At 26.1% G+C, this 18,606-nt stretch overlaps 1 protein-coding gene across 4 annotated transcripts in view; it reads left to right on the top strand.

Moving 5' to 3' along the window:
* The window catches only part of LOC136080484 (uncharacterized), a 210,776-nt gene that overhangs the window by 78,755 nt on the left and 113,415 nt on the right, over positions 1-18,606 (top strand). For all 4 annotated transcript variants that reach the window (XM_065797198.1, XM_065797199.1, XM_065797201.1 and 1 more), the window contains one exon: positions 10,080-10,175. In XM_065797198.1, the coding sequence (XP_065653270.1) occupies positions 10,080-10,175 (96 nt within the window). The remainder of the gene's footprint in view (positions 1-10,079; positions 10,176-18,606) is intronic.

Below are 18,606 nucleotides of genomic sequence, written 5' to 3' on the forward strand. Positions count from 1 at the left end.
AGGGGTAATCCAAGTAGATAAGTCTCTAAATTGATGTTAACAAAACTATGCATTCTATCTCTCTTTAATAATTTTTCTTTGTTTAGCTCAAACAGGTTCTTGCTATTAAAATGATTTAATCATACAGATGTACCAATGGCTACCAAAACATCTGCTTTTGAACTGATTGACATGTTTTATTTTTTTATTTAATATTTCTACAAGCACTAGACTGGCTGCTTTTATTTTTTAGAAGATCAACGCCAGGTTGGTAAAAAAATTGCAAATTTTACCTTCTGTAAAACGCTTCGAGATAAATCACTGACTATAGCAGTAAAAGAAAGATTTTAAGAATCCTCGCTTAGAATTGTGTCTATAAGTTCACTGTAAAGTGCTTCATCCTCAAACTTGAAAAAAATATAAACAGTTTTTCTTTCTTATGCTTTCTTTTGCCTGATTTAAAATAAAATTATAGTTTTTTTTATTTCATTTTAGAATATGTGGAAAAGAAAATAAATTAACAAAGGTTACACTTAAACTAAATTATTTAAGTAAAAGGATTAAGTTGACTAAATTTTCTTCACTTAATATCCTCTGAACCAATTACAAACTTTCTTTTACTTTCTTAATCTTCCAGAAATTTTAAATCTGCAGTATTTTCTTTTAAAAATATTTTTCTGTTCTTACTAATTATGTTATTGAAAGACATTTTCTTGTTAAACGATGCAATGTTATTAAAGTTTAATAAATATGGCTGCGTATAAACTTTTTCGAAAAAATATATATTTGTTTTTCTTCCAACATATAATATTCGATATTTCCCTGATCTATTGTGATCAGCGTCATCAGGTATAATAAAAATTGTTACAAAGAAAATTGTTATAATAAAATAAAACCGTTAAAATGAAAATGTTAAAAAAACCATGAACAAAATAGAATTAAATGTTGACGATCGTTGGGACATTATTTTTTTTTGTTTGACAATTTTTTTTTTAATTTAACCATATCAATAAAAATTTGCAAATTCTGATCGTAAATTAATAATACTTGTTTATGTGTCACTCAAATAGTCACATACTAGTCAAACGAGTGACACCTAAAAAACATAAAAAATATAAATAAGAGAGAAAAAGAAGCAAAAATTGTTAAACAAATAATAACGATATATGTAATTAGCCACACTAATTTTTTTTATAAAAACAGCAACAAAAAATGAGTAAGACTCATATAATAAAAGTAATATAGGACAACTTTGATAAAAATGTTTATAACATCATTGTATATTACATATAATAAAAAGAAACCATCAAAAAGAATTAGTACAAATCATCTTCATTTGTTGCTCTACGATCTTTTAATTTTCTATCCAATATAGACCAAAGGTTTTCTATTGGATTTAAATCAGGAGACTGTGCTGGCCAAGACATAACTGGTATCAATTTAGATTCTAGATATCTTTTATTCAACCGTGCTGTATGTTTAGGATCGTTATCGTGTTGAAAGATGTAGTCACTATTAGGAAAAATTTTTTTTATACTTGGTACAAGCTAATTAACTAAGATTTTATGATACATATGCTGCTCCATGATTCCCTTCACCCGGTAAAGTTTTCCAACTTTGTGTGCACTAAAACAACCCCAAAAATTAATCTTTTTGTCATGTTTAATTGTTGCCTTGCATGTTTGGGGGTTGAATTTTTCCCCAATTAATTTCCAACAGTGAGATCGACCATTATAAAACAAAACAAAAGGAGACTCGTCGCTCCAGATAACTTTAGCCCATTGTTCACATGTCTAATCTTTGTGCTCAATGCACCACTTTGATCATTTTTTTCGATTGATTTCACTAACTAAGGGTTTTTTAATTTGCTTTCCAGAAAAAAAATCACTTAATGCTTTTATTCTGCTAGATATTGTCCACTTTGAGATATTAGTAAGGTTCAAATCTAGTTTTATCTCAGAACATTTTTTTTTGACAGCGTTAAGAATGTAGCGATCTTCTTTTTTTGAAGTTTTAGGCTTTCTCCCAGATCCAGCAGACCTTTCAGTTTTACTAGTGTGTTTATATTTCTTTACCAATATACTAATAGTTGGTTTTTCTTGTTTAAAACGCTTTCCAATGCTTCTGTGAGGCTCTCCTTGGTCAGCAGCTTCAATAATTCGTCCAATTTCTACATCCGTTAGATGTTTTTTAAAATATTAAATGTGTTCATATTATTCTTTTTTTTTAAAGATTTTATTTATTTAAATATTAGTTTATATATAAACATACCTTTTCTGTCCTAATATTTTCATTGCCACATCCAATTTTTTTTGTTTTGCTTAATTATACATTTTATACTTAAAATGAAGAAAAAATATTATTGTGGCTTTTTTTTTTGCACCCCACTGTATACAACGGGTCCGCCAAATAAATTTTTTTTTTTTTGAAAATGCTTTAAAAAAAAATACTGAATATTTTCTCAAATGTCTTTTTTTATTTGAAAGTACAATCCTTCCGGTTAATAATGGAAAATAATTTCATTCAAACGGCTATCTCGGCTGGCCATGCAGTAGCCTACACGATCGGTCCATTTTTTAAGCACATTATCGATTGTGTGCAGCTGTATTTGACCAATGGCTTCACGAATATTGTCCTTTAAAGCGTCAATTGTCTCTGGCTGTCGGCGTAACACTTATCTTTAGGGGCACCCCACAAATAATAGTCCAACGGTGTCAAATCGCAGCTCCAAGGTAGCCAAACGGCATCAACTCTGCGACTGATAATGCGATCTTCAAAAACATGGCGCAAAACATTGAGTGTAGCTTGGGCTGTGTGGCACGTAACGCAGACCTGTTGAAACCAAATGTTGCCAATATCCTCCTCTTCAATTTTTGTGAACAAAAATTCGGTTAATATGGGCCGATAACGATCGCCATTGACTGTAACGGCCACTCCTTGCTTATTTTCGAAGAAAAATGGCCCAATTATGGCTCTTGACCAAAATCCGCACCAAACAGTGACTCGTTTTGGGTGCATCGGAATTTCAATGTATGCGTGCGGGTTTTCTGTGCCCCAAATGCGACAATTTTACTTGTTTACATACCCGCCAAAATCAAAATGAGTTTTGTCTGAAAGGATGATTTTTTTTGGCAAAATCGCATCTTATGTAAGTCGATCGCAAGCCCACTTAGCGAAGCGAAAACGCATTGGATGGTCAGTTAGCTTCAACTCCTGAACCAATTGGACTTTGTATGGCGTCATACCTAGATCTTTATGCAAAGTTCATCTCAATGATTTGTCTCCGAAATGTTTAATTGTTGAGAACGACGGTGAATTGATGTTGATGGCGCTTCACGCACACTTTCTGCCACAGCAGCAATATTCTCGGGTTTTCGCACTGTTTTTGTCTTTTCACGCTTTGGTTTATCGATGAGAATGCCAGTTTCTTTCACTTTTTTCACAAGATAACGAACATACAGAGCTGACGGTGCTTCTCTTCTTTCAAAATTCGCACACATTCTGCAACATTACCATGATTTTCAAAGTAATGTCGCAATGTTTTCCAGCGTTGTTCAAGCGTATACACAACCATATTTGTTTAGCGGAAGGATAAAACTAATTATCTGTTAAATCAGACAAGAGCTAAGTGTTACTATTCACGAAATAAGCACTAGTTGAAAAAAAAAATTAGATGGCGGACCCGTTATATATATATATATATATATATATATATATATATATATATATATATATATATATATATATATATATATATATATATATATATATATATGCATTTATATATATATATATATATATGTATATATATGCATTTTTATATATATATAATATATATATATATATATATGCATATATATATATATATATATATATATATATATATATATATATATATATATATATATATATATATATATATATATATATATATGCATATATACATATATATATATATATATATATATATATATATATATATATATGCATTTATATATATATATATATATATATGCATATATACATATATATATATATATATATATATATATATATATATATATATATATATATATATATGCATTTATATATATATATATATATATATATGCATTTTTATATATATAGAAGATATATATATGCATATATATATATATATATATATATATATATATATATATCTATATATATATATATATATATATATATATATATATATATATGCATATATACATATATATATATGTATATGTATATATATATGTATATGCATATATATATATATCTATATATATATTTATATAAATATAGATATATATATATATATATATGCATTTATATATATATATATATATATATATGCATTTTTATATATATATATATATATATGCATATATATATATATATATATATATCTATATATATATATATATATATATATATATATATATGCATATATACATATATATATATGTATATGTATATATATATATATGCATATATCTATATATATATTTATATATATATATATATATATATATATATATATATATATACATATATATATATATATATATATATATGTATATATATATATATTTATATATATATATGTATATATATATATATATGTATATATATATATATATATATATATATATATATATATATATATGTATATATATATATATATATACAATAAATAACTACCACTTTTTATCAAAAGATATTTTTTTCGGGACTTTACACAAACTATTCTATTTTCACTTCATTTTTATATAAAGTAAGTCTTGTTAAATCTTTAATCGATAATGCTTATACTATAAACAACATTTTAACGAAAGTCTTGGTCCTTGTAATAATAATAACGATTTTTTTTAAGTTCTCAAACACATCTTTTACCCGTCTTGGGTGATTGAGAAATTCCATAGGTATTATTTTAGCATCACTAATGTCGATGTTTCATCCCGTATGGTAAACATACAAATTTGTCAACATTTTAAACTTATTTTTTTTAGAAAATTATCTTATTTAATGTAACAAAAATTAAACGAAATTATTAAAAGACATTTTAAATCAGTAACCCTAAGATCAATTTTTACGTTATTGAAAATTTCAATTTTTTTTGGCAAAAGATTATATAAGTTTTAGATCTTTCGTTGTATAACTACTATAAAAGAGATAAAAACTCGCACACTTATAAACCTATTTATTCAAATTAAAGGTGTTTTACGAGCTTTATTAATGCTAATAATTTATATAAGGATTTGTTATTATTATAGTCAACCATTTAAAAATGATTTTGTTAGTCTAGATTTATGACAGGCTTCAAATCTAAATATGGTGTTAGAAGCATTAGAAACTAATCTGACATAACTCTCAACGCTCTGGGAATGAGAGGGGAGGTCTTAAATATTAGGCTTTTTTAAATTTTAAATGAATGTATAAATATCTTCATCAAAAAATTATTTTCTTGTTGGTGGTTTCATTTCTATATAAGCAAGATCACCAATATCAAAAAAAGATACCCAGCTAGTACGATTCCAACTCAGTTGAATGATTTTTTTTTATATTCCATTACTGGTTTTGTTTCTGAAAATAAAAGAATCGTGACTATCAAAAACTTGCTAAAAGCAAAAAAAAAAGTAATTAAACGTAATTAAAGTTTAATTGTAAAGAGTGCAGCTCAATACATTTGTTGAAAAAGCTTTATAAACAGCTGCCAGATAAATTATAATTAGAAAAACTATTTTTTAAAAGTTTACTGCTTTCTGAGAATGAGTAATATCTCAAACCCGAGCGTTTTGTGAAGAAGCTTTCGATCATATTTAAAATCTTCCACTATTTCATCTAAAGTATATTCTTGAAATGTAGAAGTTTGACTTGTTTCAAACTCTACTTGACATTGTCTATGAAATTTTAAAAGAAGCAATTATTTCCAATCTTTCCTTTAAAGTTTCGTGTGCTGGTTGTTTATCCATCTAAGTACTTAGAAAGGGTTTTCAGTAGGAGTTCATTCTGATGAAGGCTAAAACATATTGTGTAAAGTTTCCTTCCTATCAAGTCTTCTAAATTAACCACCAAGCCATTCCTCTAGTTTTTGTTTGATGCAGAATTTTCTAAAAGAATATCATGGATGCTTTTCAGGCTGTCATGTTCATCAAGTACACTATATGTTTCAAGAGCACGAGCATCCCCAGTAGCGCCAACAACGGGTATTGTTCTGCGTGTCAATTAGATCCTGTGAGATTTTTCATCCTCATGTATAAAAGTAAGACAGTGCTCTGCAGCAACACTTTTAATGAAGTTTTTTCCTTCAGAATTATTTGCTTTAAGTACATTTTTGTGTTTTTATATATATTTTCATCTAAACCAATACAAAATAATTGTTTCTTCCCTTCTGAATCTGCATTTTCCAAAATTACTTTTACTTTAGCACTCTAATTTACACTATATCATTAGAATATTATTGATATCAAATTCGGCAACGATAGATGCTTGGTATGATGTGGTAAGGTATTTCCAAAAACTGCGCTCTGATTTGAAGAACATCCGCCTCTGACCAGCTCCATACCATACCTTAAAAACTTTTGAATACTATATTACGCCTGTGTTACTTACTTGATTGCCATTCGTCATGTCCCTCTAGTAAATAGTTCAAAATATTTATGATAAGTGATTTTATTACTAATAAGTGTTAAATATATACTAAACAAATTAAAAATTTAAGGCCATGCAAATAAAATTACCTGCAATTTTATTATTTCAGGAATACATTGTCGGAAATCTGATAATAAACTTTACAGTTCATTATTAATATGTTTGTGATATGAAAGATTTCCTTCTGTTTAGTCCTGCTGTGTTTTAAAGCTAATTTATCTACCAAAAATCTAAAATAGCTCTTTTAGCTTTATTTTTAAGTGCTTGTCTTGTGTATAAGCTCCTTCTTCTATTAGAAATAGTGCACTTCTCATTTTTCTCATACGTAAACATCGTTACATGATGTTTACGTATAAGAAAAATGAACATCAACAAGAAGATATATCAAAAAGTTTATCTAGTTAAGAACTCAGGTTTTGTCCCACTATTGCTCGCCTTTTAATTAATGGTATCCCTAATATTATCACTAACGACATTCTGTTTTGACTATAAATCAATCGAATGTTATTAAGTGTAATGATTTACACTAAGTATACGCTGATCATTGTAAAATTATGGGATTAATTTATCAACAAAACAGTAGACTTGTCTCAAAATAAGCTCTTGTTTTGCAACAAATACAAGTGCAAAGTGATCAATGTAGGCAAAACAGAAAACAAATCCACAAACAACTACACAATAGAAAAAGAAGATATTAGATAACTACCGCTTAACATGACCTCATTGTAATTGTATCAGACAATCTAAAAGTTAAATAAAAGGTTGATTTAGAAACATCAAAAGCAAAGATAATGTTCGCTCAAAAAATTGTTTATAAGCAGAGGTATGCTGCTTTAAAAATATACTATGGTCACTCTATTTCAATAGAACCAAAAAAGACTAAGGCAAATCCATCTCAGAGCAAATAAAGTAGTTACTGAGCTCAAACATCTTTTTTACAAAGAAAGACTCAATATATTTGGATAAATCACTCAAAAAAAATTTTTAACAATATGTTTTGCTGTTGAAGAAATGTGAAAACCTAGCATAAAGAAGAGATTATTTTTGTATTACCGCGAGAACTGTGTTCCAATATATAATTTTTGCAAAAACTTTTTAAGAGTAATAAACAAAACAACAATATGTTTACAAAAATAATAGCATTAAAATAAGATTATCTTAACTAAAAGTAATGTCCATGAATAAATTAGATTAAAAAAAAAAAAGAAAGAAAAAGAAACTAAAGACTTTACAAACATTTTTTTTTTAAATGAATAATATTTCGAACATACTAATCAAGTTTAAGATTAACTTTTGATTAATTAATTAAATTTTTTATTTTGGTTGGTGTAGTCTTTCACTTGATTTTATTTTAATAATCTATTTTTAAAGAAACAAGGTAATAATTTCTGTGTGCAAAGAACACGCTTTGATTTAATTTTTAAACTTTTAAAAATCAACTGTTTGCATTCAACAAATAAATACTTTCAATATGTTTTATTTGATAAATTTAATACTGTTTATTCAAAAAATTTTATTCCTAATTTCCAAATATATTAGGAACAAAATTTTAATAATATTAAAATTTTGTTCCTAATATATTTGCATCTACATAGGTATTTTTTGCATATATTGATTGTGATGTTACGAAAAGGTGTAATTTAACGACGTAATTAAACATGTTGTTAACATTCATATTTTGAAGAAGCTTGGCGACAAGGCTAAATTTTTCTTTTCCTTAACCAAGCCGTGTATTTACAGTTTATAATAACTGTTGTAAATTTTTGTTTATAAATGAAATACATAAAAGTTACAATATATTTTTCGTAAACTAGTTCTTAAAAAGACAAAACTAATACCTATTTAGAACCAACTAGAAAACAAGCAAAAAAATTCAACTTTATTTATATACTATATGGGCTTGAACGCTCAAAGAACAAGTAAAGGTAGAAATAAGATTCAAAAACTATAATATTAAAAAAAACAAACAAACAAAAAAGCCTAAATCAGACCAAGATGCCACTTTAGATAAAAGTTTTAAGCATTATCAGACGTGTTTTAAATTGCTTGTAAAATAACTTACACCAAATGAAAATTTTTATAAAAATTTAAAATAATAAAATAAAGCAATAGATGAAGCAATAACGCTCGAAAATATAAAGAAATGGTAGCTGATATAGTAAAAAATCAAAGTAATATTATCTAGGAAAAAACTGAATAACTTTTGAAAGAACAAGTAATGAACTTTGCTTATATTACTTCCGCTAATATAAAAACTTTAAAAGAACGACTCGATTAACTTGAAATTAATACATTCATGAAGATAACAAAAACAAACATATCACAAACAATTTGAACGCTAATTGTCAAAAAGTCATTTTTTTAGAAACTGAACTTAATGAAATTAAAAAAATTATTTTTGCACAGCGCGAAATGATTTTGTCTATGTTTGAAATAATAAAACAAAAAAACAAAAAAATTAACAACGAAGTTAAAGATAAAAAGCGAAATATTAAAAATCAGCAACAAACTAATAGATGGAAGATAGTTCGAGAATTTAAGAATAGTTGGAATAAAAGAAAGTATATATATGAAACATGGGTTAAACCTGAAAATAAATTGCATAAATTGTTAGAGGAATGCGTAGTGGTTAAAAACTCAAACTACTAATCATCAATATAATCGCATTTTATCAAACTTTTTAGATCTTTCATTTTCTCTTCTTTTTGTTGTTGTTGTTGTTGTTGTTGGGCTTTTTTTTTATATATATGATTTATTATGATACTCTTTTTAATAAAGACGATGTTAATGTTAATATTTTTGTAAACTTCTGTCCATTTATTTAGTTTATACTCTTAAAGAATTTTTGTAAAAAATATATATCGTATTGCATCGCTCGGCGATAAGACAAAAAAAATATCTTGTTCTTGCTTCGGCCATTAATTTTATGCAGGTGGTAACATTACCTTAATACTGAAATATAATATTCAAAAAAACAAAATGTTCAGCTTCCAAAAAAGTAGAAGGTATTTAAAATGCGAGTTTAAATATATGTTTTAATTGTCACTATTTAATAATGCCATTGTTTTAATTGATAATTTTTGTTATTATTTTTAAGAACGTTTTCATATACAATTGCATGTTATTAAAATAAAATTTTTACTTATTAATGAGTAACTAAGTTACACGACAAAACATTTATGATCAAGTTTTTAAAGTTTCTGAACTTAACTTTGTTTTCACTTGCTTTTTTACGTCTAATTTATTAGAATATATAAACAGGGTTGTTCATAATTAAACCAACTTTTGAAAAGTTTGTTTTTATAAGATATATATATAACCAAATCTTCCTTTTAGTAATCAAAAGAACTAAACAAATCAATTAAGGTTAAAAGTTTTCAAGGTAAAAAGTTTGGTTAAGCAAGTATAATAATATATGTTTTCACGTTTATTATTTTTAGATAATGAGAACAAAAGAAGTGGCAAAGCAATTAATTTATGGATAGAAAACGGAACACCGCGGATTCCATATACTATTAAAGTTAATAAGGAAAACAGTGAGTTGATAATCAGTAAATACGTTTTACGCGCGAATAAATTTTTTAGTTACTTGATTTGCAAAAAAGTTCATGTTTTTTTCGAAACAATTTTTTAAAAGAATTTTCACATAAGTAATATTAAAATTGGTTATTATCTTTAAATGCCATTCAACATTCAATTAAAAAAAATGCCATTCAAACTTCAAATAAAAAATATGCCATTCAACATATAAGTAAAAAAATAATGAAATTTTATCGCACAAAGCAATAACTAAAAATTAAAAAAAAAAAAAGTATTAGGGTACACTTTTACTAAAAAAGGTGTTCATGTTAAAGTAAAAGGTGTAGACGTGTAGTACTATATTAATACCTTTTAAGTGTTGCTGTAAAAAGCCGTTGACGCAAAAAAAGGTGTTTACAATGCATTAACACCTAGTAGGCGTTGCAGTTGATAAGTGTTCATTCAAATAAAGGGGTTCTTGTTACATTAATATCCTAATGTTTTAATAACGCGTTTGTGACGCAAATATTTAAATTTTTAACAGTAAACATGATCTTCTTTACCATTCTGTTTACTCATGATTGGCATAATTTAATAGGATTTTTAAAAATGTAAAGATTTTGAAAGGACTGTTTTAAGAGCACACATATATATTTTAAAAAACAATTTTTTAATATAAATTTTATATTGCTTACACATCAAGACTATAAATATACAAATAAATGTTATGGTATAACAAATATCATGAGCTTTACTATTTTAACTATTTTAAGCATAATTATGATTTAAACAAAATTTTTATTGTTTTGTATTATGTAACTTTGAAAGCTTATACGGTTTCTTATAATTTGTTAGAACTGCTTACGACTTCACCAGTTTATTTTTGAATTAAAAACATTGCCGTGCTAAATAACGAACTTGAAATTAATTGCTAAAACAAATAAATATCCACTTTTCACGCATGACGAACGATTCCCTCAAAAAAAAAAACATAATTGAGTTTAATCAAAAGAAAAAAAACCAATATTAAATTATATAAAATCTTTGGTCACTTTCCTTTATGGAAACTAAAATATGTAAAAGCTTTGTACAAATTTTAATAAAGAATATAATATTTTGATTAATTTAAAATATAAATACAAACAAAAAAAAATGTTGAAAAAAATGTAAATAGCAATTGTCCATTAAGTGTAACATTAAGTAAACATTTTTTCTTTCAGATGTTTCTTTTTTTTCACCTTCAGAAATCCTCTAAAATAGATTTTCCTGGTTCAATTTTGAGTCATTTTTCTACATCACCACCTCTATTTATGTTTTTAATAACACTATCATTTAAATAAGAGTAAAAATTGTATATTATTACTTTTTAAAATTTTTTTAAAGTTTCATTACGTTGGGTAATAACGCCCAAATATATCAATCCTCATACCCGACTTTATTAAACCAACAAGGTTTGGTTCTATTAAATAGAGAATACCTTGAAACATGATTTAACTATAAGTCTTTTAAATAAACAAAAATTTAAAAAAGTGTGTATGTCAACAAAATTTCTTCTAAATCATGTCTACAAAACATGACAGAGTAGAATTATTTTTTTAGGGTAATCATTTCACGTGCAAAAACAACTTTTTTAAGTCCAGAGTCATCATGCAAATTGGTTTGTCATTGTTCCAAATGTTACAAGATGGAAATCTTTCAAGTTCGTGTTTAATGTTTTCAAAATAAGGTTTTATTTCTTCTTTGCTTATAGCTTCAGTTAGAAAAATTACACATTTTTTTTAATGTTTGATGTAATTTTACGGGTTAACTGTGAACACTTTATAACATTTAAAACCCATCATCACCAGTTATATTGTTTAAAGAAATGGTACTCTATACTGTATGATTTTCGAATTTTAAACAATCAGCAACTAAAATTTTTACACCAAGTTTATCTAATGGAAATCCCCACTTAAGCAACTATTATTCTGGTAGAAAACAAATGCTTCTCCATTAAATATGAGTATGGTTGGTGCACCAATGCAATATTTATGCTTTGAATTCATTTTAACATGAATACAACTTCTAAGTATATTAAACCTTTTTGAAGTTTGACGATCAGGGTATTCTTTATGAATTGCTTCCATAGACTATTTCAAAAGAATGATATTAGAAAAAGTATTAAATATACGATAAGGAAGATTATTTTTGTTATATTTACAAATCATTAAACAGAAGCAACACAAACAAACTCTGCTATTTGTACTTGTGAAAATAAATGCGCAAATAAGTACTTTTAAATTTGATAAACTACTATTTATAGTTGGCAGTCACATCATTATTATATTAGTCAATTATTGAACACTAATTTAACTTTAGAGTTAATAAAAATATAAAGTTTCATTAATTTGAAAAAACAACAACACCAAAACAACAAAAAATAATTCAGTTTCATAATGACTTATCTTCATTATAAATTAAGTTATTATAAAATTAATATTAAAAAAAAACTAGCTAGAATAATTAATGAAAAAAGTCTAACTAAAAAAAATAATGGTTAGGCAAATTTGAAATAAGCATTAGCTTATTATACTCATTAATAATAGTTATAATATTTTTAATGAGTATAATTAATACTATTATCTACGTTATCAATTTCACCCGGAAAGTTTATAATGTTCATGTAAACTGATGGAAAATTGTGTTGTTTGCTTAAATTTTGCTTTTTGAAAATGATCTTTTCTTGTTTTTTGGTTGTGTTGATGTAGTTTTTTCTAGTTGCTCGTATATATATGAGCTAAAGAATGAAAACTACATCCAGGTAAAAGAAAATTAAAAACAAGAAAAATAATGTTGTCTGGGCGAAGATCATAACTTTGTTGCGAATGCTTTTCAATATATATTGAATACATAATCTAGATAAGATATTTATTGAATATATAGATATATATTCAATATTTAAAATATATATTAAATATATAGAAATGAGTTCAATATGAATATATAGAAATGAGTTCAATATTGAAGAGCTTAATCTCAACTGCTCAAAAAAATTGTTGCAAATGCTCTTCAATATATATTGAAGAGCATTTGCAACCATTTTCACCTTACAACTTATGCAAGAAGAATTATATTTACAAATAAAACAAAAAAATCATAATTTTATTTATTCACTCCTGCATATACATTTTAGTACTACAAACTATAAGTTTAGAAAATTTTACAGTAATTGATATATAAAATAAATCGAGTACTGAAAAATTTTCCGAATATATATATATTCATATATATATATATATATATATATATATATATATATATATATATATATATATATATATATATATATATATATATATATATATATATTCATATATATATATATATATAATATATATATATATATATATATATATATATATATATATTTATATAGATATATATATATACATATATATATATTCTATTCTTAACGATTCCTACACATTTAGCATCTTTTTTTAGATAGAAACCCTTTTACGCTAATACCATTTCGTTTCAATGCTAATACCTTTTCCTTAAACAGAATTTTTTTTTGCATTGTTTAAATAATATCATCCGGCATGAATAAATCTGTGGCGCAAAACTTTGGTGCTAAAACAATGAAATTTATTTTTTCATAAAGAAAAATATATTAGCCAACAATCCAATCCATTTTTGTTTGAAAAACTATGCATTGAAACATTTAGTTTTGACTTTAATAAAAGATGCAATTTTTTTGTAATATTAGCATGCTCAAATTATCCATTGTTTTTCATTGCATTACCTAGTTTAAAGTCCTAAAATAAAAGTGGTTTTAATTAGTTTGTAAATAAAAACTAAGCATAGTTAAAAATTTTATTATTTTAAGAATACTAAATATAAATGTAATATAAATTCGAAAATTCTGAATTTTTATTGCTCATACCCAGTGAAAAAGCGCACATGGGATACGCGTGGATTTTTTCCATATGTAAACCATGTGGGGATTATTATTTTGTCTCATGTGGGTTTCATATGGTAAATCCCACATGGATTCCATATAGTAAATCCCATATGGGATACGCGTGGGTTTCTACCATATGTAACCCATATAGATTTTATTACTTTGTCCCATGTGGGTTTCATATGGTAAATCCCATATGGGTTTTATGTGGTAAATCCTACATGGGATAAGGGTGGAAAATACTACATGTTAAAGATCTTAAATGCCACATATTATAATCCAAATGGTATAAAAGTAGTCAATACTAGACAAATGAAAGTCCGAATGCTGTTATGATAATTTTTAAAATTCTTTTAATTTAAAAATTACTTAAATAGTAATTTAAAATTAATCGTCGAAGCTTTCAGAGAGGTTTAACTTAATCTGGTATTTGCTACTTTATTCCATTTGGTATTCAAAATGTGTAGCATTTTTGATCTTTTACATGTGTTGTTTTCCACCTATAACCTATGTGGGATTTACCTTAAACTATTATGACGAAACTTTATAAAATCGAAAAACGTGTTGCAAAATGAATTTATTTTAAAATAAATGCTATTAATCAATACATCCAAAATGAATATTAAAAATATTGTTTTTTCTTTTGCGATTTACATGCCGTCTTTTGTCGATTGAATTAATTAAATCGCTTCGGCTTGCATAATAACAATTTTTTTACCAAGGTTTTTAGTATCATCTAACTTTCTTCAAACATTTTCTAAAAAAAAAAAATATAAATACAAATATATATAAATATATATATATAGAAAGAGAGAGAGAGAGAGAGAGAGAGAGAGAGAGAGAGAGAGAGAGAGAGAGACAGAGAGAGAGAGACAGAGAGAGAGAGACAGAGAGAGAGAGACATACAGAGAGGGAGAGTGAGAGCAATTTTAATAACGAACCTTATTAGTCGAGCAATTTTAATTTGTAGCCAGGTTGAAGTCATTAATGACTACAATATTTCACAAAAAATTATTTCCTAATTTATTACTTACAATGACTAACGTATAATGGGTAATTGAACACATAATATGCATAATGAGCTTGAACCCATGAGGAGAATCCTGAAAAAAAGTGATCAATTCGGATAAGTAGTTAAACAAAAAAACAAAAACAAAAATGTAAAAACCTACTTTTTCAATGATGTAGACGTTGGGTGCAATAGCCACTAGATGCAAAAGTATCTTTACTTTTTTGTCACACTCACGGCCTTCTATAATAACAGGCCTCGACATCGCGCAAAATGCCGTAAAAACTGAAGGCCGATTAAACTTTCACTTTTACTTATATTGATATATTTTTATATTAGGTAGGGTGTAATGGCAGTCTATGTTTTATAATAATAATGTCTAGTAAAGACGGAAATATAAAAAGAAAACCAAAAAATTGTTAAAAGATAATCATATTTTTCATATTTCAAATCTCAACAGGGTAAATATTTACAAATCCAAACATATTGAGAGATATATAGGCTAATGAGAAAATAAAAAACATAACAATTAAATGGCATAATAAATTACAAAACTAATTTTCACATAAATTATGATAGCTTTAGTATTTTGAGAGTGGTAATTAGTTTGTAATACTTTAGCAAAATATCAGAATATAAACTGCATTGTTTTTTTGTGATTTTAAGCTTATATTTATGCAGCAATGAACTGAAGCTGAGTAACACAAAATGTTCTGCATAAAGGGTCAGTAGCACCTTGAAAAAAAAAAGCAAAATATTGACCATTAGACAAGAGTATCAGAAGGAATTTCAAGTCCGCCTCTGTTTATGGGATAGCTTCACTAGATCTTTTTCTCTCCTCTAGATTATTCGGGAATTTATAAATTAATATTTTTGTTGTAGTTGAGTATTGATATTTTTGTTGTAGTTGTAATTGATATTGTAGTTGTAGTTGTATAAATTGATATTTTTGTTGTAGTTGAGATCGTTCGACTCGCAAAGAGATACACAGCATTTTAAAGGCATTTTAATTATTAAAAAAACTTACCGTTAGTTTGACATAATCTGGCTATACAGATAACTTCCATATTTATAATAATAATTGGTAGAATCATCATAAATTTTTATTTCGCTTTTTTGCACATACCAAGCTATGTAAACTATAGCCTCTAATGTAGATTTATTAACTGAACTTTTAAGATCATGTATATTATCCAGAAGTTCTTTTTAATCAGTAGAAATATCTTTAAAACATATGTCACAAGAATGACCATCCATACAATTTACTATGTTGAATATTTTCAATTGCAGATTTAGCGTTTATAAAGTAAGTACCTCCAGATCCCTGTCGAAGCTTAGAAAAAGCTTTTTCAAGTGGATCTGTTGAAAACCAACCTAATAAGACATACTTTGTTCCATAACTCAGCAAAGTTACGCTTACCTGTAGATTTCATAAAATTTGACAGTTCAGCAATATCTCGTAGCAATTGTAACTGTTGATCACCAACTGAGTGGATTTCTCCGCATAATTCATTTCTAAATCGAATGCTAGCACCAGGTGTTTTGACATTTACAACATTCGAAAAAATATTATTTTTTCAATAAATACAACAGTACCTTCAAATGCTTTATTTTCAATCTCTGGATGCGTTCTTAATGCAGCTACTGTTTCTTCACAAAAAACAGACAAACAAAACTTTACAGATTGTCTCTCTATTGGTTTTGGATAAACTGATTTAGCTGTAAGTTTAGAGAGTTTAAAAAGACTATTGCTCTCAGTTTTATATAAAGTTTCCAAATCACTCCACTTAGCCAAAGCCAGTTCTTTATTGTTCAAAAATTGAAGTTCGTCAGTCTTTTCTGTCAACCAATTGTTTCGTATAGATTTTAAGAGATGCACATAATCATACAATAAATATATACCTGAAGTTGTTAACCATGGTTTACTATCAACTGTTTTAAACATTCCGAAAAATCTTTGATTTACACGGTTACGATCAGTAATTATTAACAGTGTCTTACTATTTTCAATATTATTTATCGTATCAAAAATTTGTTGACATTGAGCAAACTGAAATTCAGAGGAAAGATTTGCAACAGGTTGAGCTCTACATATAAATTCTGGACCAAAAAGACATTTAATCGTAAATGATAAAATTGTTTTAGCTAACTTTTCAGGGTAGTTTACTGCTTGATTAAACAAAGCACCTTTTTGGTAAAGTAATGAAGCTTTGACATAGACCTCATCAATTAGTAGTATGGAAGTTCTTTTCAATGGATTTAAATTCATAAAAATACTATTTAAGAAACTTAGGTCCTCCATTGAGCTTATTTTTGAAGTCAATCGTGTTAAAGTCCTTATACTTGGCAACTTGTAGTTACTACACAAACAATCATATAAACTTCGTCGCATAGCAAAATACTCATATGCTCTACATATAATATCTGAAGTATATAAAACTATATCAACATTAACTTTTCTCATAGCATTAAGGTGTTTGAAAAGAATATTTGACTGAAGCGAACTTTCTTTATTTTTTAAAAATATAACTGCTTCAAATAAAGCTGATTTTGTTTTTATTAACTTTAATTTGTTTACAGCTAAAGATGAAATATTACAAGTTGTGTCATTGTGGTTAGCTACAAATGAATAATCATTGAAAATTACTAAAATAAATAATAGAACACCAAGTTTGTACACTTTTGATCGTATGTGTAAACTTTTTTTATTAGGCTGGAAAACAACAACATTGTTATTATCACTTAACAAAAATTGAATATCGTCAAATATAAGTTCATCTAATTAATCGAGATAGGAAGGTTTCTGTAACTTTTTTTAGGCTCAAAATCATTTAACTTTATATATAATAAGGTTCATAAAACTTAAGGGACTTACGAAGTACATTAAGGAACAAAAACAAGATATTTACAGAAACTTTTCAATTTTTAATCTGGAGCACCACAGTGTAATTGGGAATAAAGTCTCTGGGTCCAGTATTCAAAGTAATATGATCTAAAGTAATATATAAATTAAATAAAATGCTTTAAAAAGCATGCAGTTATACATACAACTCCTGATAGTTTACTATATGTATAACTAGTTATACATAAAATTTATTATATAAACTTATTTTTTAAGGTTATGCTTGAACAAATTAGTACCAATTAATTCAAATTCAAGATTTAGTTCAAGTTCTTATTTGTTCATTGTTTTTTCACTCTTTTATATTTATTTGTTCAAAATTGTTAATTAGTACTAATTCTTACTACAGTAAGAATATTTATCATTGTTGAACATGATTTTATTAGTAACTTAATTTTACTTTCAACATATTTTGACAACACCCTTTACATTTTAAATGATGACAGCTTTACTTTTCTATTGATGTTAAATTTATTACGTTTCAATAACTCAGATTGAATTTTAACTGAATTATTGTAAGCTTTTGGTTTGCTGTATATCAAATGGTGTTGTAAATAAAGTAAAAATAATAAATAAATATATATATATATATAT

This window comes from Hydra vulgaris, chromosome 05 (genome assembly GCF_038396675.1).
Source record: "Hydra vulgaris chromosome 05, alternate assembly HydraT2T_AEP".
NCBI classification, from domain to species: Eukaryota; Metazoa; Cnidaria; class Hydrozoa; order Anthoathecata; family Hydridae; genus Hydra; species Hydra vulgaris.